Genomic DNA, 25,140 nt, shown 5'->3' with positions numbered 1-25,140 from the left:
GATCACCCAAGACAGTTGAAGGAAAAAATGGAAAAATAGTTTAGACAAGTTGGCTAAGGATAGGGCAGAGGCAGGGATATATGTGAGTGAGATGCCTGGGAAAAGAACTCTTTGAAGAAGGTGAGAAAGCAAAAGCCAGAAAAAGGATTTGAATTAATATGGAACTGAATGGGAGCCCAGCTTAGAGAAATTTGATCTGGGCTAGATATCCAGGGAAATAGCACTGGAGGTAATTTTGTCTGTAAGAATGAGGAGGGATAGACAGCAGTTAGCTTGGGATGCTGGGGGAAAGGGAACACTGGGAAGAATGGTGTAATTTTCTCACCTCCCACTCCATGTGTCTTTCAGTTATGACGTGTCATGTCATGTGGCAATTATATGTTTTTATGCTTTTTCTCCTAAAAAGTAGGTGAGGGAGCTTGATTATCTCTGTATCTCAGTTACTTGATACTTCAGTTACTTAATAGTGTTCATCACATAGCAGGTACTGCACAGATGAACATGCTTGAAGTTAAGGCCTCAGTAAACTACCCATTATGGACTGAAGTATGAGGGATAGGGATAGGAATGGGGTAGAGGGGAGATGAGCACATAATTGACTTTAGGGGTGACTCAGGATAAAACTGAGAAGTGAGCCTGACACAGAATCTAAGTCATCCTTCAAGAATTTACTAGCCCAGCTGGTGTGGCTCAATGGTTGAGCATTGACCTATGAACCAGGAGGTCATGGTTTGATTCCCGGTCAGGGCATATGCCCGGGTTGCGGGCTCAAACTCCAGTTTGGAGCATACAGGAGGCAGCTGATCAATGATTCTCTCTCATCATTGATGTTTCTATCTCTCTCTCTCTTCCTCTCCCTTCCTTTCTGAAATCAATAAAAAATATTAAAAAACACACACGAAGCTACTAAATATTGCTTTTGTGTCAAGCATTGAGTTAGCTGGGCAGAATGGATGTGGTCCGTGTCATTATGATGCTTAAGGCCTAGCAGGGGAGGACAACTATATAAGAAAATGTAATAAATGCTATAATCAGAGAAGTACAAGTGTTGTGGCAGTACCTAATCTGGACTAGTTGGGAGGGCCTCCTAGAGGAAGTGTCTTATGGGATAAGTAGGAATTTGCCAAATAAAGAGGAGTGGAAACAGAGTTCAACAGAGGGTCCAACATGTGCAAAGGCCTGAAGGTAGGAGACCAGCTGTCTTAGGGCATTGGGAAAAAAGTTCCTTAGAGTCATTTGTACATAGGAAGAGGAAGGAGATAAAGCTGAAGATGCTGATCTGGGTTGGATGGTGGAGGGCCTGGTTATGGAATTTGGCCTTTATCCTGAATGCCTTGGAAAATCATTGAATGTTTTCAAGTAGGAGAGGGTAGGAGCAAATCATGCTCTGGCTGTAGAATAAGCCCTCTAACATTTAATCAAGGTGAATACTTGTAATTTGCTCATCTTCTACCACAAGATCCTTTGATACTGCAGCAGAGTCTGCCCATTTGCTAAATCACTGTCTGAGTGCAGGAGCCTGAAGTGCGTGTGGAGAGTGAGGCCTACCGCAGGCCTGAGTCCCTGGTGTTTGATCTCAGACCCAGTGCCCAAGGCTGTGTTGCTTAACGTATGGTTTTCAGGACTGTAGCTCTCACTTCAGCCCTTTCACAGGAGCTTAAAATTCCTCAGCCACTGTACATTCTTCTGCTCTGTGCTCTCAACAAATTGAAAATTTTTATGACAATGTGAAATCAATGGGAAAAGTTTTGAAAAGTAGGATTGAGAAATAAAGACTTCTTTGCCTTTTCTCTCTGCAAGGGAATTTGAAAAATATAGAAATTCTGAGTTATATGTTAAATATCCTTGGGGTTTCATTTCCTTTCCTTTTGAAAGTGTTTTACATTAACCAAAATCCAACAGAGATGCTTGTGGGAAGATAATTCCTTTTGGCTGGAGCTTAAGCTCTACATTGTGAGCTTTTTAATTTTCTTTCGTCGGTAGTGGGTTGGGGACCCAACAGTGCAGTCACCAGAGCTCATCACAATCCTGTTGCTGGACGAGTTATCCCTGTGAAGCTGTATGTTTGCCCCTTGCACCTACCTAGTGAAAGCCAAATTAAATCAATTTTAAATCAAGGAGATGAATGATGAATTTTTTTCTTAGAACAGAAACTAAATAAGGTCCCAAAGTACTAGATACAATAAAAAGTGAAGTTTTTACTTGCATGTGTGCTATTAGGCATGGCTTTAATGTCAGGAAAACAGGAGGTTCTTTTAAAGTAGTATTTAGAAATAGGCCATCCTCAGAGAGATGAAGAAGAGTGATTTTTTTCTCTGCCCCTCTTCTCTTTTGTAGTTTGCATATGCCTGTGTGTTTTCAGTACCTTGTACAGGTACATAGTACCTGTAGGTGCTTGGATACATTTGAATAAAGGAAAGGATGGTTTTGATCAGGTCCTTTTTTCTCTCCTGTTGCTCCTTCCTTCCAGCTCCTCAGCTTGCCATTTGTTCATTTCTTCATCCATTTATTCATTCAACATACATTTATTTTTTCCGGGCTAGTTTGTGGGCCAATGATAAGGATGGGATGAAGGGAAGTTTCCATTGAGTTGAGGCTGAAAGGCATGGCCAGATTTCCCCTTCTTTAATATCTATTTTGTCCTTTGAAATTTATTTCTAAGCTACTATCAGCACTAACATCATCCTCTTGAAAATTGCCTTTTTACAGCTGCTTTGGTGGAAGGAAATAACTTCCCTTATGGTGAGGGAAGGTGGCAGAGTAGGCATTAAGACTCTTCCACTTAGTGGCTACCCCCATACTATGTTTCCATGGGATGGGGTTTTGGGGAGCCAAGCTTGCCTCACCTGGGATTTCATTCTCCTAATCATATGTCTGGCTCTGGGCTCCAAAGGCATTGGAATCTCCAGAGGACTCATGCAAGGCACCATACCCTTCCTGCAGCCCACATTACAGTTGCTACTGTGATGGAATGGGCTCCTTGAGTGCAGAAAGTGGATTTTATTGAGAGTATTTCAGAGGGGCTTAGAAGGCTGGATTTTGGATATTCCAGAAACTCCGAGCTGAACAAATAGATTCATTAAAGCTGTGTGCCTTCTGTTTCCCCATTGTTCTACTCGGCCTGGGTCTTGCTTCATTGAAAGCCTGCTTGGGTTGCCCTCACCTGAGAGGTGGGGGGTGGCTCACAGCAATTTGGGCAGGTGAGTAGGAAAGGAGATAGTAGATAGAATTGACAGTAGTTGGTGATGGATGGGTAGAGGGTGGAAAGCAAGGTTGGGGAGAAAGGAGGGAGGTATTGAGGAGAGCTCCTTGGATTTCTGGCTTGTGCAGTAGAGCTAGGCAATGCTAGAGGATCACGAGTGTGGGGAGAAGAACTTGAACTTAGCTTTGAACTTTACTGAGTGTGAAACATACCAGAGGATAATAGAGCAGGTGTATCCTTTAGGGAGAGGTGACACAAAGACTGTGTCTAGAATCTTAGGCTGCTTTCCTGTTCAAGTTATCCACTGAGGTTTTAGGCCACTGTGTAGGGGTAATACCATCTTACTCCAGATTCTACCGGTTCTTTTTATTAATAGATGCTGGGAATTTGCAAGAGCCAACAAACCACTGAACTGTAAGGCTAATAATTTGTTCATATGCAGAGTTCACAAATAATGGTGACCCTCTCATCTTAGCAGGTTTATAACAAGCTTCCTTTTCCCCTCTAATCTCCTTTTTACCAAGGGGCTCTTTTGAAAAGGAGATTCCAGAAATTTGCTAAGACAGTGCAATGACCTATGTGTTTGAAACTCATCTGGCCTTTCTGCAAAAAGAGTTCTTGTGTATCGTTATGCTACACCCCATAAGCATTTTGCTCCAGCTGTTGTTGGAATAAATAAATGCTTGTTCCCAATTTCATGCCTCCAGGTCATCAAAACACACTTGTCTCCGGATGCCTTTCTCATTGCCTTAGTTTGGCTGATTCTTTTTCCCCTTTTAATCTTTAAAGCTCACCTCTTCCAGGAAATTCTCCTTGGCCTCTAGCTTCTGACTGAGATAACTGTTCTCTCATGCCTCAGAGACCTCCAGCTATTTCTCTCAGGCTCTTTTAACCCTGTAGTAGTTATAGTGCTTATTTGCTTACTGTGTAGTTACTAATTTACTCATCTATCTCCATTGCCCATCTGGAAGCTCTTGCAGGACAGGATCCCTATTTACTTAGTCTTTGTATCCCTAGCTCTTGGCACATGTCTGGGATGCAGCAAGTCTCAATAAATATGTATTGAAAGAGAAATAATCTGCTGGTTTGAGATGGTGTCAACTGGATATATGTTCTGTAGTAGGCAGTAAGGATTTCTTCATCTTTTCATAGTGTACAGATTTTTGGTCTTTTGGTAACTCTCCTATATGGGTCTTTGAGAAAATATTTTTCTGGATTGGTGTGGTTGCTAACAGCTCATCTGGGGTTGAAATGGCTTTGGTGTGGGTGTGAAACTGCAGGTAGTAAGTGAGCAGTGTGTTTGCATGGGTATAGTGCTCTTCTGTTTTTCTGGATGTTCTCCACGTTTTCATGAGCTACAACCCAAACATCTGGATTCTCTGAAGTGAGGGCTTGTGCCTAGTTGTTTATTGGATTAGTTGCCTTTCAGGGTAAAAGTCTATAATATTAACCAAGCTTCTTCTACAGTGTTTTCTGTGTTGGCATAACCAGGGGCTGCAGTGACTGTTTTAAAGAGAGCTGCCACAAGTGGAATCCCTGAGACATGAGAGTCAGGATGGAATGATTGGGAAGAATTGCCTCCTACTTGGTGGCAGGGCAGGCCCTTTAGGCAAAATAGAAGAAGGTGTAGGGAAGGTGATGAGTTACAGAGACAAAAAAGTAAGCTCAACCAAGAGGTGAGGTGGTAGTTTCATAAGGAAGAACTTGGGCCTCTGCTGTAAAGGTGAGGCAGGGGGAGGGCCTTTTGGCATCTCTCACACCCTTGATACTCTTAGCATCTCTCACACCCTTGATACTCTTAAAATGATAGTCTTACTCATGACCCAGTGGGATTGAGTTCAGAGCATCTGCTGCCTATAATGTGGGCTCCAGATGCTTACTGATCCTTGGCCAAACGTGTGGGTAGCTGGCAAGTCATCCCCATGGATCCTACCATGGCAGGAGAGACTTCCTGGGGTCCCACTGGCATCCCCATCACAAGCTCACTCACTGGAACTCAGAGTCCCTTGGTAGGCTCCAGTGTCAATGTTGCTGTTGGCTGACCTATACCCCTGTCAGTTGCGGGCTGATGACTCCTGGCAGGCTGGGATTTGGTTGGTGGCATCTTTCAGAGCCCCTTGACCCTACCTGCTGTTGTATCCATCTTGTATACATCCTTGCATGTCTCATGATATACCACTCTTAAGAAGAACAGATACTAGATGGGTGTATGTGTGCTTTAAAACAACAACAAAACTTCAAAAAAATAAATTGTAGCCCTGACTGGTGTTGCTCAGTGGTTAGAGTGTTGGCTTGTGCATTGAAGGGTTGCAGGTTTGATTCCTAGTCAAGGGCATGTATCTTAGTATACTGCTACCCTTCTTAACAGGCCCTGTTATGATAGTAGGCCCTGGGGTATGTGGCATGAGGGTACCTATTCGAAACTCTGGCCTTGAAGCTGGGCCAGGTCAACTTTTCCATACCTTTTTTTTTGCATTTTCTCAGATATATCTTCCTCCTCCTCCTCCTCCTTTTATTGTCTAAAGTTTTACATATATCTTCTTTTACCCCAATTGATCCCCCCATCCATTCCCACCCCCCGAGGGCAAGCCCCCACCGCCCCAGTGTCTGTGTCCATTGGTTATGCTAATATGCATGCATACAAGTCCTTTGGTTGCTCTCTAACCACACCCCCCTTACCATTTGTCTCTGGATCTATTCTTGTCCATACCTTTTTTTGTCTCTATAGCTCCATCTTGGCCACTTGTCTAGGCAGCCAGTCAAACAGTTGATGCAGACTGGAAGCTGCGCTGGCAAAAGGGCCAAGTTGATAAGTTGGTCTTTAAGCCTGCAGTTTTTCCTTTGTGCTCTCTCTTTCCTTGGGTTACTGGGTGGATGCTCTATTCTTGGGGGTTGCTGAACAAGAACAAGGCCTTGAGTCATCCCAGGGGCCAAATCAAGTCAGCAGACAAGGGAGCTGGTTCTGTATTGAGAATAATATTTAAGTATTTTCTTATATACCTAGCATTTCAGGAAGAAAGACTCCATTGAGCTCAGCTTTCCATAATTCTAATTTCTTACTTGATCATAGAGGTGGCCACACACACGTTTTTTCAAAGTAATAATTCATATATGTGTGCTTCTGTTTACAGATATTTTATGTACCTGTTTTCATATATCATCAGTCTATATTTTCACCTATTTTAATGACATTATTTTCCATTGTGCTCTTTCAGATAACCCTATTTTAGATTGTTGATTTTATTCAGTCAACAAATATTTATTGCCCAGGCACTAGTGCTGAGCAATGAAGATAACAGCAGTGGGTTAGGTGGACAATTGTCCCTGCCCTTGTGGAGCTCCTAGTCAGGAGGGTTCTAATTATTACAGGCCTGTGAAATGGAACTTTACTGACCACCTAACACAGCCTTGGAGAGGATGAAGAGGTTGTGTAGTTCTAGCCCTGGCTCCTATCGCTGCCTTTTTAAAAGCAAAGGAGGCCTTGGCATGACAGTGGCAGTTCTGCTTATAACTGGCTTTCAGTGAAGCCCAGGATGAGGAGCCCTGGGACCATGCAGAATCAGCTCTGAAATGGGACTGCTGCATCAGGGAAGACTGCCGTTTCCTAGGCAATAATACTCTGCTTAATATTTTTAGTGTGTGGTCATGGCAAAACTAAATGTGGTTTCTGATCCCAAATTGGTAATAAATATAGACATATTTAGAGTCAGAAACAATGCATTTAATATTCTCTGCTGCTTAATTGTCCTGCCAAGTGCTGAGTTTAGGTTTCTTTATTTCTTAGCTACCTACTCAGACTCCCACCATCTCTCAGAGAAGGCTCCCGGATTTTCTCTGGGTGTTAGGTGGGATTGGGAAAGCCATGAGTTAAGGCTCCCTGAGCTGTGTTGAGAGGTATCTGATTTTTGTGTTTCTGCCCACCTATATAAATGTGTACATTAAAAAAATTCATCTACCTTTTAGGATTTTAAGAACCTGGGATTATAAATAGTCTTGGACTCTCAGGCATGTTAAAAATAAAATACGATCTTTCAGTTACTGACTTACCTGGAAGACATAGCCAATGCCAATGTGGTGGTAGTGAGTTCTGGGCTTGGTGACCCATGCTGCTGCTGTTTCTGTAAGTAAGTGCTATTTCCTTGAGGTTCCTCAATTAGTTTAAGGAGCACCCTAATTGTTGCTCATCTCATCATTTCAAAGTCATAATTTGTGTCTTAACTTGTAGGACAGTATCCATTTTTTCATGGCATAGTCCTTAAGAGGGCTTTTGTTTTTAACATTGTACTGTCTGAGACTCAAATGTGAAAAGCCATGCTATCTACTGGTTGCAAACAGGACATCACCTAAGGCAGTGATGGTATCTTTTCTATATTCCATTTCATAGTATGGTGCCCAGTGTGGTTAGGGGACAGAGGCTGATGCTAAAATATCTTTGTGAGGTACCTGTTTCTAGGGTGTGATTGCTGAATACTTGTAATCCAAAGTGCCAGGGTGACTAGCAGAATAAGGATTGGTGTGCATATTGATTTGCAGATAGTCCATTCGATGCTGTGGACTAGAAGTCATAAATTCCCTATCATAGTCCTACTAAGAGGCCTTGACCTTCTCTATAAGCATGAAGACAGCAGGGGTAAGGACTGATGAACTCTGATGGGTTGTGTGGATAAATGTGTGAAAGTCCCTGGTATTTGGAAGCAGGCTATAGAGAAAGCCCGTTGTGTCGACGTCAGGTGATCTAGTTACTATTTTAAAAGGAGAGGGGAGGAGAAGGCCCTGGATGACAGCTGACTCTGTCTAGTGTAGTCTAAGCAGTCTAGGTCTGTCCCAGCTGCTCCTGCCCTCCCTCCTCCACCATAGAAGTAGGAGAGCAGCAGTAGAATTTGGAGACAGGCCCGAATCACCAGGAAGCTGGGCTCTAAAGTGGCTGTTCTCAGTCTGAAGTGGCTGTTCTTCAGTGGGCACTGATGCAGTGAAGTCAGCCAGTGTCAGAGGTTTCAATGGAAATGACTCTGTAGCCACCTAGAGTATAGTTCAGGTGTGTGTAGGCAGACCTGTGGCTCAGGAAAACTGGGTTCTGAGGAGAGGCTTGATTATTAGAGCAGAAGACAACTTTTTTTTAAAACATATTTTATTGATTTTTTACAGAGAGGAAGGGAGAGGGAAAGAGAGTTAGAAACATCAATGAGAGAGAAGCATTGATCAGCTGCCTCCTGCACACCTGCTACTGGGGATGTGCCTACAACCAAGGTACATGCCCTTGACCGGAATCGAACCTGGGACCCTTCAGTCCCCAGGCCGACACTCTATCCAGTGAGCCAAACCAGCCAGGGCCAGAAGACAACTTTTTTTTTTTTAAATATATTTTATTGATTTTTTGCAGAGAGGAAGGGAGAGGGATAGAGAGTTAGAAACATCGATGAGAGAGAAACATCGATCACCTGCCTCCTGCACACCCCCTATTGGGGATGTGCCCGCAACCAAGGTATTGGGGATGTGCCCGCAACCAAGGTACATGCCCTTGACCAGAATCAAACCTAGGACCCTTGAGTCCGCAGGCTGATGCTCTATCCACTGAGCCAAACCGGTCAGGGCAAGAAGACAACTTTTTTTTAATATATTTTTTTATTGATTAAGATATTACATATGTGTCCTTATCCCCACGTTACCCCCCCTCCCCTCCCGCTCATGCCCTCACCCCCCTGTTGTCCGTGTCCATTGGTTAGGCCTATATGCTTGCATATAAGTCCTTTGGTTGATCTTTCCCCCTTACCCCCACCCTCCCCTACCTTCCCTCCAAGGCCCGACAGTCCAATCAATGCCTCTCCGTCTCTGGATCAGTCCTTGTTCATCAGTTTATGTTGTTCATTATATTCCACAAATGAGTGAGATCATGTGGTATTTATCCTTCTCTGACTGGCTTATTTCACTTAGCATAATGCTCTCCAGTTCCATTCCTGCTGTGGCAAATGGTAAGAGTTCCTTTTTCTTCTTCCTCTTCTTAAAGAATACCTTTCAGCTTTTCATATAATACTGGTTTGGTGGTGATGAACTCCTTTAGCTTTTTCTTATCTGTGAAGCTCTTTATCTGACTTTCAATTCTGATGATAGCTTTGCTGGATAAAGTAATCTTGGTTGTAGGTTCTTGGTATTCATCACTTTGAATATTTCTTGCCACTCTCTTCTGGCCTGCATGGTTTCTGTTGAGAAATCAGCTGACAGTTGTATGGGTACTCCCTTGTAGGTAACTGACTATTTTTCTCTTGCTGCTTTTAAGATTCTCTCTTTGTCTTTTGCTCTTGGCATTTTAATTAAGATGTATCTTGGTGTGGTCCTCTTTGGATTCCTTTTGTTTGGGGTTCTCTGCGCTTCCTGGACTTGTAAGTCTATTTCTTTCACCAGGTAGGGGAAGTTTTCTGTCATTATTTCTTCAAATAGGTTTTCAATATCTTGCCCTCTCTCTTCTTCTGACACCCCTATAATTCTGAAGTTGTCCCAGAGGCTCCTTACACTATCTTCATATTTTTGGATTCTTTTTTCTTTTTGCTTCTTCGGTTGGGTATTTTTTGTTTCTTCATATTTCAAATCTTTGACTTGATTCTTGGGATCCTCTTGTCTGCTGTTGGATCTCTGTATATTATTCTTTATTTCAGTCAGTGTATGCTTAACTTCTAGTTGGTCTTTTTTCATATCCTCCAGGGTCTCACTAAATTTATCAGCGGTTTCCATAAAATTCTTGAAAAACCTTATAAACGTGGTTTTGAACTCTATATCCAGTCGTTTGCTTTCCTCCATTTCTGTCATTTGTGACCTGTTTCTTTGTCTCTGCATTTTTTATGCTTCCCTGTGTTGATAGAGTGGCTTTCTGTGCTAGGTGTCCTGTAGGGCCCAGTGGCTCAGCCTCCCCAATTACCTGAGGTGGACACTCTTGGTGCACCCCCTTGTGGGCTTTGTGCACAGTCTTGTTGTAGTTATGCCTTGATTGTTGTAGGTATCACTGGGAGGAATTGACTTCCAGGCCAGTTGGCTGTGAGAATCAGCTGTATCTGCAGTGGGAGAACTTCTGTGCTGGAGACACCCTTCTGGGGCAAGACTTGCTTCAATGGGGCTTTGGTGCTCACTGAGTCTGCCCCCTGAGTGTGTCCCTTATGGATCTGAGGAGTTGTAATCTGGATGGTCCCACTCTGACCACTGGGTACGCTGGCTCTTGGATCTACGGAGGTGCTAATTTAGTCTCTGCCTGAGGTTACCCAGCAGGAGCTACGAAAAGATCTGCAGATTCCCCTTCCTTTTTTGGAGTTTGGAAGTGCCCTGATGAGGCCCAGCTGTGAGGCAATGCAAGCTGCTGTGGGGCCTTGGGCCTTCTCTTGTAAGTTCTGGGTCTTTCTGGCCCAGCTGTAATTTGTTAGGTAATTTTCAGGTTGCAAAGGGCCAGGGCATTCATATGCAAAAGCCTCTGCTGCAGCCTGGGTGGGGCGGGGTCTCAAGGAATCAACAGGTGGAGCAAGAAGCTATGGCTGATCCTTGGCCCTGCCCTAAGGGGCCGCACGTCTCGGTGTCCCAGTAATTTAATTGCTGAAAGCACCTCTGAGGGAAAGCTGCCCTCAAGTTCCGAGTTCTGCCTGCTGCCAGACAGTCCAGTTTCTCCCCGTATGAGTCCTGGGTCCCCAGAGACTTCCTGGAACCGGAGTTCAGAGCAGTCGGGAGCTTGTGACTCCCTCCCGATTCAAAAAGACCACCGTGTCCTCAGGTACCAGCCCCTTTCCGCGCGGGCGTGTGCGCGCTCGAGCCTCCGTACCTTTGCACTTTACTTTAGCAGCTCCTGAGTCTCAGAGTGCTTTTCTCTTTCCTTTTAGTTGTAGAATTTCCGCTCAGCCAGCCTTCCTGTAGTTCTGGATGATGTCCGTTTTGTCTTTTTGTTGTATTTTTGAAGTTGTTGTAGAAGGCAGCAATTTCAGTGTTTCCTGTGCCGCCATCTTGGTTTCCAAGAAGACAACTTTTGATGAGGGTGAAGCTTTCGCTGCATTTGTTTATCTTGACCTTTGCTTAGAACAGCGGTTCTCAACCTGTGGGTCGCGACCCCTTTGGGGGTCGAACGGCCCTTTCACAGGGGTTGCCTAAGACCATTGGAAAACACACATATAATTACATATTGTTTTAGTGATTAATCACTATGCTTTAGTTATGTTCAATTTGTAACAATGAAAATACATCCTGCATATCAGACATTTACATGACGATTCATAACAGTAGCAAAATTACAGTTATGAAGTAGCAACGAAAATAATTTTATGGTTGGGGGTCACCACAACATGAGGAACTGTATTAAAGGGTCGTGGCATTAGGAAGGTTGAGAACCACTGGCTTAGAATATGCTCTAACAATAGTTGATACAAGCTTCTTGAGTTCTCACTTTGTGTCAGGCACTGTGCTGTATGCTTCAAATCATTTCAGTACTGACAACCATCTTACAAAATAGTTACTGCAGTGTCTTTTCAGATGAAGGAATTGAATCTTGGGGAGGTTAAGCCCCTAGCACAAAGTCCCATAACTACTTGGGGAGACCTGGGTCGAAATCCAGAGCCCACATTTTCATTACATGGGAGTGGAGGTGGAGTAGAGAGGAGCTACTGGTAGCATTTGTTGATATCATCAGACACAGTCCTATCACTCTCAGGACCTCAGTCATGGCCAGGAAACAAGTATAAGGAATTGGTCTCCTTGCCCACAATCTACTAGGAACTTGCAATCTACAGCCTACTGGAAAGTACATTGGCCAGGTCTGGGATATTTCTGTAATTTCCCTGGCTAGTTACTGGTGAGCTTAGGTAAGCCCCATTTGCCTTTTGGGCTCCATTTTCTTTATCTGCCATGTAAAAATAATCTTGTCCTGTATATTTTCTGGATGGGGAATAATGGCATATCAGGATTATAGACTAGTTGGAAATGAGCTTGGATATTGTCTTGGCCAACTTATTTATTTATTTATTTACCTCAGGCATGAAACACCTCTGGCTACCGATACAGACATCAAGCTAGGATGAACTAAGGACTGTACATCTGATTTGCCCCTGATTTATATAACAGCAACACCATCAATCAAGTGTCTTCTTGCCCATTGCCAGGGGGTTCTTGGCCAACTTTTACCCCATATAGTTCTCTTTTCCTCCCTGATGAGTTCTTTCCAAACAGTTAGGTATATATGAGGGGAGTGCATGGTGCTGGGCTCTGTGAGGGGGAGCAAGGATGCTTTTGCTTTCTGTACAGCTGGGAAACCTGAATGATGGAAGGTGAAGAGGTCAGCCATACAGGGTGCCAGTGACCTCGATGCAATTTGAGTTACGGGCATTCTTCCTCTTAAATGTGTGTGCCTCTGCTGTGGTCAGGGCTGAGCCAAGGGCATTCAATAATCAAAATATGTGTGTATGCACGTGCACACGTGTGCATGTGTGTGATGTGCAGAAACTTGGGGAGAGGTGGGTCTCTCTACAAGAAGGCCCTGTTAGGCTCATTTAAAAATTTCTCTCCTGATACAAAATGTATGCCTTTTTATTCTCACTGTTGGAGAAGAAATAGAATGAGTCCAGTTTCTGTGGCTGGTTTCATAGACCACAGAACGGCAGCATGGTCTGTGGAAAGAAGATGAGTTTTGGGGCCAAACTGGTTTTGAATCCTGACCCTACTAGTCTCTGGTTGTGTAAACTTGGTCAAGTTACTTAACCCCTCTGAATTTCAGTTCCCTCATGGGCAACATGAGCAGCATATTAGATCCCCATCAGAGGATGGTTGGGAGGAGCAAATGCATACAGTGGTTCTCAACCTTCCTAATGCCGCAACCCTTTAATACAGTTCCTCATGTTGTGGTGACCCCCAATTTCATTGTTACAAATTGAACATAATTAAAGCATAGTGATTAATCACAAAAACAATATGTAATTATATATGTGTTTTCCGATGGTCTTAGGTGACCCCTGTGAAAGGGTCGCGACCCACAGGTTGAGAACCGCTGGTTTAGAACTTTGCATAGAAAGTGCTCTGTAAATGTTGACTATGTTATTATATGACATAATTTATTTTCCTCTGGGCTGCCCAGATACTGCATTTGAATACTAGGGGACTAGGTGTCACGGGTATTTCTCTCCATCCCTCCCTGCAGTTGTTACAATTATGATTAGTGCAGCTCTAACAAGTATAAGGACTAAAGCTTCTGAGCAGTCTGAGGCATGGCTGAAAGCTCAGAGAAGGTGGAGTTTTGTCTGATGGGAGTTTGCTCTTGTAGAGTTTGCTTCCCTGCCCCTCTCTCTGCTGGTGTGAATGTGCCCACCACTGTCCAAGGATTCGTGTGTTGAGAGGTAGCTCTACACCATCATAGGAACTTATTATATGGCATCAGAGAATACCTCTGTAGGACCACTGGAGTCACTTTTTTTCTCTGTTATTTTTATGACTAGTGAAAATGTTGGGGGGAAAAAATGGATTTAGAGAAGTGGCTCCAAATCTCCAAACTTCAGTGGACCCACCCGACATTTCAAAGTGTTCTACTCATGTGTCTCTGTTTCTTCACATGTGTATCCTCTTTTGGAAGGCAGCTGTGCTCACTACTATACCACCAATGCCAACTTGTACCCTCTTTTGAAGGTCTCCTGGCAGCCTCATTGCCAAATCCAGGGGATTTTTTCATCCTCGCTCTAACTGATCTCTTGACATTGTTGCCCATAACTTGATTTTCTCCTCTCTTGACCTGTTTAATTCTTCACTATTCTTGTTGTTCCTTGTTGCTCCTTTTTCTTTTTCTAACCTCAAGCCCTGCCTTGAAGACCTTTCTTAGCACATTGTTTCTCTCTAAACTTTCTCCCTGAGACAGGGATTTTATGCTTGTTGCCTCAGTTATTACCTCTGTTTTGATGACACCAAAATTCTTGTGCTGCATTAGCTCTCACTACCTTTTTGTCTTTAATAGGTATGCAGTTGCCAGGGCCTTCCTGGATCCACTGGCAAGCTATGTGCCGAAAGGCATTGAACTCTGGTCATTTTTTATATAAATAGATTTTGAGTGCTTGCTGTGTCTTCTGGATCATTAGCAGTCCAAATGAAGAATGAGTTTTAAGCTTTGTTCCAGCATTCAGATTCTTTGAGAGCTGTGACTGAGTAGGACAGGTCTGGAAAGGGCTAGGCTGGACTCCCTTTTATTTAGTCACTGTTTGTCACTTGATTTCTTTTGGATGGAACCACTGTCTTTTGTCTTTGAGATTGCAGTTTTTGCTAATATGCTTAGCTATGTTCTTGAAGATCTGTCCTCTTCCCTACTGGGATAGGGATAAGATTGGTTATATCCCCTACTTTTTGGAGTGTAGAGTACTGAGGAGGGACCAGGAATGCCACATTCCTATTTCATTCCATCCCGTGTTGCGCTCCTTCTAGGGCTCCAGTTGTAGCTGGGCCTGTGGAGACCTTTTTGGTTCCATGTGCTCTCTTCCATGTGGAGTCAATACTTTTTCCTGTGTTGCCACTGGAAAGGCCCTTCTTGGGCTCTCCCTTGCAGGCTGCAGAAGTGGATTTTGGCTTTGTAGCTCTCTGGTCAGGCAGAGGCTTGGGTTAGTTGTGAACTTTCTATCCTCCACCAACCTCCTCTAATTACTTTTCTATAGGGCAGCAGTTCTCAACCTGTGGATCGTGACCCCTTTGGTGGTTGAATGACCCTTTCACAGGGGTCACCTAAGACCATCCTGCATATCAGATATTTACATTACGATTCATAACAGTAGCAACATTACAGTTATGAAGTAGCAACGAAAATAATTTTATGGTTGGGTCACAACATAAGCAACTGCATTTAAAGGGCCAGAAGGTTGAGAACCACTGCTATAAGGCGTGGCTCTAGAGTTAAGCCTCAGATTGACCTGTGGCAGAGCCACAAACAAGTCCAACTTAGAGGGCGGAGCCCTCTTAGCATAATTAAGCTTGACGTTATGGCTGCCCCCTAGATCCTTCCTAGGTAGCTAATGGGCTGTGGGAGATGCAGCAAGCGCTGCCAAAACAAGTGAAACTCACAAGAACATTGTAACTATGTTGACCTCTACCTTATTTTTCTCTGACTATAAAATAAAGCCTCAGCTTGCTGGCTGCATCCTTCTCTGTGGCCTCATCCAGGCACAGGCAATACACTGAGCCCCAGCTATATTTCTCTTTGTCTTTTCTTTAATCCTTCGCCCCGCCCTGCCTCAGGCTCACCGAATCCTTGGCTGTGCTGGCGCTGCACACTTTACCTCTTAGGTACCTTGGATTTGTTGAGAGCAGTCCCCATGTGCTTGGTCTGAGTCTTGACTTTAATATTTGGGGCAGATGCTGTTCCCATTACATAAGTGGTCAGTGGTTTAAGGATGGTCCAAGTCCAACCTTCTGGCCAGGTACGGGTTGGACAGGTTAGAAGCCACATTCTTTTGCTGTTCAAAGGCTCTTTTATTTATTTTTTATTTTTTAATTTTTTTAAATTAAATCTTTATTGTTCAGATTATTACATTTGTTCCTCTTTTTCCCCCCATAACTCCCCTCCACCCAGTTCCCACCCCACCCTTCTCCCTCACTCCCCACCCACTGTCCTCATCCGTAGGTGCACGATTTTTGTTCAGTCTCTTCCCGCATCCCTCTCACTCCTTTCCCCCCAAGAATAGCCAGTCCACTCCCTTTCTATGTCCCTGATTCTATTATAATCACTAGTTCATTCTGTTCATCAGATTATTCACTTGATTTTCAGATTCACTTGTTGATAGATGTGTATTTGTTGTTCACAATTTGTATCTTTACCTTTTTCTTCTTCTTCCTCTTCTTAAAGGATACCTTTCAGCATTTCATATAATACTGGTTTGGTGGTGATGAACTCCTTTAGCTTTTTCTTATCTGTGAAGCTCTTTATCTGTCCTTCAATTCTGAATGATAGCTTTGCTGGATAAAGTAATCTTGGTTGTAGGTTCTTGGCATTCATCACTTTGAATATTTCTTGCCACTCCCTTCTGGCCTGCAAAGTTTCTGTTGAGAAATCAGCTGACATTCGTATGGATACTCCCTTGTAGGTGACTGATTTTCTTTCTCTTGCTGCTTTTAAGATTCTCTCTTTGTCTTTTGCTCTTGGCATTTTAATTATGATGTGTCTTGGTGTGGTCCTCTTTGGATTCCTTTTGTTTGGGGTTCTCTGCACTTCCTGGACTTGTAAGTCTATTTCTTTCACCAGGTAGGGGAAGTTTTCTGTCATTATTTCTTCAAATAGGTTTTCAATATCTTGCTCTCTCTCTTCTTCTGGCACCCCTATAATTCTGATGTTGGTATGCTTGAAGCTGTCCCAGAGGCTCCTTACACTATCTTTGTACTTTTGGATTCTTTTTTCATTTTGCTTTTCTGGTTTGGTGTTTTTTGCTTCTTCGTATTTCAAATCGTTGACTTGATTCTTGCAATCCTCTAGCCTGCTGTTGGGAGTCTATATAATATTCTTTATTTCAGTCAGTGTATGCTTAATTTCTAGTTGGTCCTTTATCACAACCTTGAGGGTCTCATTAGATTTCTTGTAGATCTCATTAAGCTTATTGGCAGTTTCTAGAAAATTCTTGAAAAACCTTAAAAGTGTGGTTTTGAATTCTATATCCAGTAGTTTGCTTTCCTCCATTCCTGTCATTTGTGTCCTTTTTCTTTGTCTCTGCATTTTTTATGCTTCCCTGTGTTGATAAAGTGGTTTTCTGTGCTAAGTGTCCTCTAGGGCCCAGTGGTTCAGCTTCCCCAATTACCTGAGGAGGACACTCTTGGTGCACCCCCTTGTGGTCTTTGTGCACAGTCTTGCTGTAGTTAAGCCTTGATTGTTGTAGGTATCACTGGGAGGAATTGACTTCCAGGCCAATTGGCTGTGAGAATCAGCTGTGTCTGCAATGGGAGAACTTCTGTGCTGGAGGCACCCCTCTGGGGCAAGACTTGCTTCAATGGGGCTTTGGTGCTCCCTGAGTCTGCCCCCAAAGTGTCCTTTATGGTTCCACGGAGCTGTAAACTGGATGGTCCCACTCTGACCTCTGGGTTTCCTGGCTCCTGGATCTCTAGGGAGGTGCTAATCTAGCCTTTGCCTGAGGCTATCCAGCAAAAGCCTCCCTGCAGGTCTTGGGCGGGGCAGGTCCCACGGGATCAACAGGGCGGGGCTAGCAGTTATGGCTGCTCTCAGTCCTGCTCTCAGAGGCTCTGCTTCTCAATGTCCCGGTAATCGCTACAAGCTCCTCCGAGAGAAAGTTGCCCTCGAGTTCCGACCAATGCCAGACAGTCCCGCTTCTCCCGTAGAGACTTGCCCAGAACTGGAGCTCAGAATCTGAGACTCCCTCCAGATTGAAAACGACAACCGGGCCCTCAGCTGCCAGCCCGCTCCGCATGCACCTCCGCACTTTAGTATTTTACTTCCGCACTGCGCCTCCTCTGAGTCTCGGTATGCTTTTCTCTTTCCTTCTAGTTGTAGAATTTCCACTCAGCCAGCCTTCCTGTGGTTCTGGATGATGTCTTTTCCATCTTTTAGTTGTATTTTTGAAGTGGTTGTTCGAGGCAGCAAACTCCGGTGTTTACCTATGCCGCCATCTTGGTTTCTCTCCTCAAAGGCTCTTTTAATTGCTGTCTACTTACTGACTTTTTGTTTAGTTTATATCTTGGGGGGAGGATGGGAGAAGCCTGTTTGTCTGACTATTCCAAATTTATTTCTCTTTCAAATTATTCTTTAAAAATCCATTTCTTTTTTTTAGCCATTGCACATTGTTCTCTGTTGTCAGGACTGTCCTTTCAGTGTTCTCTTTCCATTGTTTCTTCCGCTTCATATTTGCCTTCTCAAATTAGGCAGTGAGTTTCTGTTTGTGTAGAGGTGAGTGACTGTGTGTATGTGTGTGTGTGTATGTTTATATGAGTTTGTGCATCCCATAAATAGCAATAAATGTGTGTGTGTGGGAAGAGCTCATCTTCTAACTTTCAGTTTGTAAAGCAGAAGATTGTTTTACAGCTGTTCCTGCAGCTGGCATTACAATATAATTGTGGTGAGGATCTCGGGACATTAGTATGCTGTGAAAAGCACTGAGTGGGCTGGGTCTGCCATGGGGCTCAGGCGAAAACTGGCTTGGGTCTCTGTTTTTAGCTGTGGCGGGGATCAGGGTGTCTTTCTCTAACATTTGTTTCCTTTTCCTCCTGGAGTAGATACCCAACAAAGGCTTTGGTCCTAAAGTTTGAGGTGTGGAGCCAGCTAGAGGGTGTGTAGATTCTGCAGGAGGCAGGAGCTCTGAAGAGTGGTTCCAGGGTGTCTGGCCTGGGCCTGACTGCCTTTGGGTCCAGGGGAAAGTCATCATCTCTGCTCTAATGAGATGTGATAACTAGGTGTCAGGTATTGTACCAAGAACTTTCCATGCATTGTTTTATTTAATCCTCCCCAACATTTTTTTGAATTAAGAGCCCTTATATATCCATTTTACAGATGAAAAAACTGAGGCCTAGTGAAGTAGTATCCAAGGTCACATAGGTAGGGATTGGCAGAGCCAAGAATTGGCCTTAGGTCTGTCTGATTTTAAATCCAGGTACTACACTTTCTACCTAATGGTTTTATCTCTTTGCTTTAATTTTCTCCTTATAAGATGAATGTAGGAATTCTTGCTCTTTTACTTTCCCCAAAAGAATTGGGGAAACAAATACATGGACATATGCTGTAGGTTAAGAATGTGTACATTTTATAAGATGGAGTTCCAAGTGCTCCTAGGCAGGCTGCTGAGGTTGCTCTGCCTGCTGAGGATACTTGTGACCTTTTCATGTTCTCCCTGTATTCCAGTCCTGAGACTGGAGGGCAACCACTGTCGATGGGGTCTGCCAGCAGTCCCAGTCTTCCTCCCTTTGTTGGCTTCCTACATCCTTTCCTGCCTTGAGAGAAGACAAAAGTTATGGGAAGATGTCTTATTTACATAGGGCCCAGTCCCCTCCCTCAGTCCTGTCTGAATTGAGTGGAGGACATGAGGCGCCAAGGGAGGTAAGGGCTAGCCAGTCCATGGGCTGCCCCCCACCCATGTCCCTATCATCTGCTCCGGCTGCAGTAAACTGGCAATTCAAATGGCTGAGAACATCCAGCCTCAATTTAAGTGGAGGTACAGCCTACAAATGGCCGGTTTTGAGAGGAAAATGGTCATCTCAAGTACCCTATTATCTCTTTTGTCCCAAAGCCCACGAATATTTAAGGAAAGAATTACAGATGGAACATTGAAATATGTTCCCTTGTACTGAATGATAGTGTTTTAAGTCAGAAGAAGGACATAAATGTAAAGGTGTAGGTCTGTCCTCAATTGAGAGCCAAGGATGACAGATGGGAGGGTTTGTTCTGCTGGTGTGCAGGGGCAGATGATTAGGTGAACCAGGGTTAGTGGGTGGTAAGTGGTTTGGGGAGGGCACTAACCTCAGGTTGTGTGCCAAATTATGCCTCAGTGGGATGCCATGACTTTGGCTTTATTTTTGTCAGGATCTTAGGCTTTTGTTGCTGTTGCTGTCCAGGTCTCTGCTTGATGAGGTGGACCATCCTGGCAGAACATACCTGTGTGCCACTTCCCGTTTTCCTCTTTCCCCCTACCCCCAACATAAAGCCCAGGAAAAACAATATTTGCTCTCCACCTGCTATATCCTGAATACGGAGGAGACCAGGTGACATGGATGCAGGGCAGGTCTTAAGAGGATAGAGGACACCATTACCCATGCCTGCGTACCCTCTGGTGCCCCCCTGCAAAGCTTGGGAAACTGTGTCACACTTTTCTCCCAGCCTCGCTTCTCCCATGCACCTACCCACCCTCCATATTCTCTCTCCCTGTTTCATGGAAAAAAAATATGGAGGCAGTGCATTCGTTGGTCAGGTGGAAATGAAGGATCCATTTGCAATTGATCTCTCATTCTTAGTATTGGCAGAAAATGCTTCTGAGTTTGTACGTGTGTGTGTGTGGGGGGGGTGGGTTGGGGGGGGGGATGGAGGCTCTGGGAGCCCTGTAGAAGCTGCCATTTCTCTTTTCCCCCACTCCCCTTACGGCTCTAGGAGTGAGGAAGCTGCTCTTTGTGAATCATTTGCCCCCGGTCTCTTCTTCCTGTGTCCCTTCTGGGCCTCCTGCTCCTGTTAATTTTTATTCTTTGCCTGTGACTTCTTTATTCTCATTTATCTCTTCCTCCTCATCTTTTTTCCTCAGAACCAGTTTCAGTGTTTATTATTATCAGGAGGGAGCATCTAACTGTGTGTGTACATGTATGTATATATATATATATATATATATATATATATATATATATATACACACACACACACACACACACATGAACAATCTCATGTAGGGGACAGGAAATCTGTGACTTTGGGATATTCTTTGTTCTCTCTTATTGTATGTGTGTACATGTATATATATATATATATATATATATATATATATATACACACACACACACACACATGAACAATCTCATGTAGGGGACAGGAAATCTGTGACTTTGGGATATTCTTTGTTCTCTCTTATTGTATGTTGTCTTCATAATGTTGTGAGTCCCCACTTTCATTTTTTTATTCCCCTTTTCCCCACAGCCAAGGCCACAGGGGTAAGAAAGGTATCTTGGAATTCATCTCCCTTTCCAATTTTCTCACTCCTGATGTGGAAGCCTCGTTCCCTTGTTCATCCTCATCCAGCCTGGTCCCCACCCTCCTCACACCAAGGCATGGCCAGGCACCTGTCCAGAACCTAGTGCCATGCTGTGAACTCATTCCCTGTCTTTCAGTGTGATTGGTGCCCCAGGGAGCCAGGTTGCTGAGGGAAGCTCATGTGGCACTCAGCCGATCCATTTTGTCGACAAAAAAGGAGGGGAGAAGCTGGCAGAAAGCAAAGGCTTTTGCTGCTGGGTGAGTGTAGCAGCTATTTATAGCACCCAAGCCTTTGCTTTTCCATTTGGCTGTGCTTTTTTAGCTTAGTGCTGGTCCAGCAGGGCTGTTTTCTTTCATGGCTCCAGATGTCCTTAGGGAAAGATTCCGTCTGCCCCTGAAAAGGGGTGAAAGGGTGAGCTGGGCAAGTGGGTAATAACTTCTGAGAGTGGATGCAGGCAGGGCTTTTGTCCAGTTATGTCACAGGACCAATTTATTGAGATGGAACATGGAAAAGTGTGGTAAGAACAGGAAAGAGAAAAGGTAAACATCATACTCCTAAGAAATGTTTTCCCATAATTAAGCCTCTATTGAGTAAATTGCCTAATGAGGTGTATTGGGTCTGAGTGATCAACACAAAAATCTTTTATTTTTATTTATTTTTTAAAGTTTTGTTGTTTTTTACTTAGGGATAGGATATTTTTTTAAAATATATTTTTATTGATTTCAGAGAGGAAGAGAGAGAAACATCAGTGATGAGAGAGAATCATTGATCAGCTGCCTCCTGCACACCCTCTACTGGGGATCAAGCCCGCAACCCAGGCATATGCCCTTGACCGAAATCAAACCTGCAACCCTTTAGTCCGCAGGCAGACACTCTAGCCACTGAAACAAGCTGGCTAGGCAACAGACAAACTTTTTAAAAGGGTCTGGGCAGCCACCCTGGTTTCCTATGCTGAGTCATTCCCTCACTCTGCGGAAGACATCGTTCTCTTATCTATTTCCACCTTTTAGCTATTGTGAATAATACTGTTAACATTCACATGGAAGTGTATGTTTGAGTCACTGTTTTCATATCTTTTGTGTAGAATATATACCTACGGCTGGAATTACTGGATCATATGGTAATTCTATGCTTTGATTTTTGGGAAGCTGCCAAATTGTGTCCTATAGCAGCTGTACCATTTTGTATTTCCACCAGCTATGTATGAGAGTTTCAGTTTCTCTACATCCTTGTTAACATTTATTGCTTTATTTTGTTTATTGTTGTTTAATTTTAGTGGATTTAAAGTGTTATCGAATTGTGGCTTTGATTTGTATTTCCTCAGTGATTAATGATGTTGATAATCTTTTCATATCCCTGTTGGCATTTGTGTATCTTTTTTGGAGAAAATCCTTTGTCCATTTTAATTTGGGTTGCTAGTCTTTTTTCTTGAGCTGTTCATATATTCTGGGTATTAAACTTTGATCAGATATGTGATTTGCAAATATTTTCTCCCATTTTGTGAGTTGTCTTTTCATTCCCTTGATATTGTCCTTTGATACACAAAAGTATTTTAATTTTGATGGAGTTTAATTTATCTATTTTTTCTTTTATCACCTATGTTTTTGGTGTCATATTTAAGAAACTACTGCCAAATCTAAGGTTATTATGATTTCCTCTATGTTTTCTTCTTAAATTTAGGTCTTTGATCCATTTTGAGTTACTTTTTAAAGATTTTTTATTGAATTTTAGAGAGAGAGAGAGAGAGAGAGAGAGAGAGAGAGAGAGACATACATCGATGTGAGAGCAGAACATCGTTTGGCTGTCTCCTGCACATCCCCAAGCAGGGATTGAGCCTGGGATCGAGCCCGCAACCCAGGCATGTGCCCTGACCAGGAATTGAACCAGTACCATTTGGTGCATGGGATGATGCCCAACCAACTGGGCCACAGGGCTATTAACACATATTGAGTTACTTTTTTGTATATGGTGTAAAGGAAGGGTCCACTTCATTTTTTTTTCTTTTTAAAGATTTTTAAAATTGATTTTTAGAGAGGGAGGGAGGTAGAGAAACATGGATGTGAGAGCCGTATCAATTGGCTGCCTCCTGCATGCCTCATACCAGGGATCGAGCCTGTAATCCTGGCATGCGCCCTGATTGGGAATCAAACCAGCTACCTTTCAGTGCATGGGACAATGCCCATCCAGCTGAGCCACACAGACCAGGGTTGTCTAGTTCATTATTTTGCATGTGGATATCCAATTGTCCCAGGACAGTTTGTTTAAGAGTCTGTTCTTTCTGTATTGAATGTTCTTGGCAACCTTGATGAAAATAATTGACCATATATGTGGTTATTTCTGGGCTCTGAATTGTATCCTATTGGTTCATATGTCTGTCCTCATGCAGTACCATACTGTTTTCATTACTATAGCTTTGTAGTAAGTTTTGAAATCAGGAAGTGTGAGTCCTCCAACTTTTTTTTCTCTCCAAGATTTTTTGGCTGCTGTGAAATTCCACATATATTTTAGGATAGTTTTCTTCACTTCTGTAAAAAAAAAATCATTGGAATTTTGATAGGGATTGCATTGAATCTCCATATTGCTTTGGTAGTATTGTAACCTTAACTCTCCAATCCATGAACATGGGATATCTTTTTATTTTTGTGTCATTTTAATTTTAACAGCTATTAGGGTCTGTACTTTTATTTGTCTGGTTGTTTGAAAAGTGATGTGAAAGGCTTTGTAGCTTGAGAATATTGAACTATGTTGGTTTAGGGATGCTGATGGCATCTGTCTTCAGGAATAACTGCAGGTATGGTTTAGAAGTCAATGGTTATAAAGGGTTATGCAGATTTGGGCCCATGTCTGTCCACATACCAATCAAGGGTTAGTTTCCTTTTCTCCTTACCATAGCCAGTACCACCCAGTACAACCTAATAAGTTGATAATGAGGAAGGAAGGGACCATGGCTGTTACAGCTCATGTAAGAGTTCTGGTGGCTTAGTTCCAACAAAGGCATGTCTCCCCTTGGGTGGCTGGACTCCTTATCAGAGATGGAGGCTTCATTCACATCGATCTATTCCTGTGGTAGAAGACCTATAATACCTCTATGTGGGAAATGTCTGACATGACATTCATTGAACAAGTGACATCATGGGAATCACAGTGCTGGGGGATCAGGCATCAGGGAATTAGGCACGAGCTTCCTATTGATCTTCTGTTTTCTGTGTTTATATTCATCAGGTCTCTTTATGCCTCTTCAGGGCCTGCCCCTATCTAGGATGGCTCCTCTGGGCATGCTGCTTGGACTGCTGATAGCCTCCTGCTTCACCTTCTGCTTCAGTCATCAGAACCAAGTAAGTACCTTATCACAAGAGGGATCTTTTTTGGTCCAAAAAAGCCTCTATGCCACCAGGGCTGCTGTGGAAGTGGGGTGAGCTTTTATGATTCTTATATGAATGTGACCAGCACTGAGTCATGGCGTCTGTGTATTTCTTTCCCTCTATCCCTGAATCCCCTGACCTCTGTTTAAACTTCATGATATAATTTCCCTTTGGGGAACATATGGTGGTGATGATAATAATATATAGTAATAAAAGCATAATATGCTAATTAGGCCAGACATCCTTCCAAACGTCCTTCTGGACGATCTTCTGGACGAAGCTGCGGTGGTGGGGGCCGAGGCAGAGGCGGCTGAGGTGGTGGCGGGGGCTGAGGCAGCCACTGTGGTGGTGGGAGCTGAGCCCCTTGCACGAATTTCATGCAGCAGGCCTCTAGTTTTAATAATAAGAAGTTTACCATGTACTAGGCGTTGTCATTAAGTGCTTTATGTCTATTCTCATTTGCCCCTCCCCAAAAATACTATGAAACAGACAACTACAATTATTATCCTCATTTTGAGAAAGAGGAGGCTAAGATTCAGAGATTTTAAATAACTTGGCCAAAATCATACAACCAGTTTGTGGCAGAGCTGGGAAGGTCAAGATTCTCTCCAAAGCTGGCTGATTGTATGCTGAGCACCATGTAAGAATGGTTCTTCCTCTACTTCTCTCTTCCTGTGCTTTCTCAAGTCTGTCTGTAACTCTGTATCCTCTTTCCCAGCCTCCCTTTATTAACATAGACCCCATTGCTTAGGGTTTCTGTTATTGCCACAGGCTGGAGCAAAATGCCCAAGAAGGTCCTGAGCTTGAGCAGGCTTCTGGCTCCCTTTCCCCTGGCCTGCCTCAGTAACAGCCTGTCCTTGACCATCTCCCAGTGCTCTCTTTTTTCCCTCTCTTGGGAAGCCTTGATTGTCAGCTTCATCCACTGCTG

At 43.5% G+C, this 25,140-nt stretch overlaps 1 protein-coding gene across 12 annotated transcripts in view; it reads left to right on the top strand.

Annotated features, from left to right (window-relative positions):
* Positions 1-25,140, top strand: part of SIL1 (SIL1 nucleotide exchange factor) — a 223,160-nt gene that overhangs the window by 35,607 nt on the left and 162,413 nt on the right. For 6 of the 12 annotated variants that reach the window (XM_081090777.1, XM_081090785.1, XM_081090782.1 and 3 more), the window contains exon 2: positions 24,093-24,185. In XM_081090777.1, the coding sequence (XP_080946903.1) occupies positions 24,111-24,185 (75 nt within the window). In that variant the 5' untranslated portion in view covers positions 24,093-24,110. Of the gene's footprint in view, positions 1-24,072; positions 24,186-25,140 lie in introns of all 12 variants that reach the window. The other 6 variants (XM_081090779.1, XM_081090787.1, XM_081090784.1 and 3 more) reach the window with 1 other exon arrangement.

Source organism: Myotis nattereri (assembly GCF_964212035.1).
Source record: "Myotis nattereri genome assembly, chromosome: 5".
Classification (NCBI taxonomy): domain Eukaryota; kingdom Metazoa; phylum Chordata; class Mammalia; order Chiroptera; family Vespertilionidae; genus Myotis; species Myotis nattereri.
The sequence above is the reverse complement of the archived record's forward strand: the minus strand, read 5'-3'. Positions and strand labels throughout refer to the sequence as shown.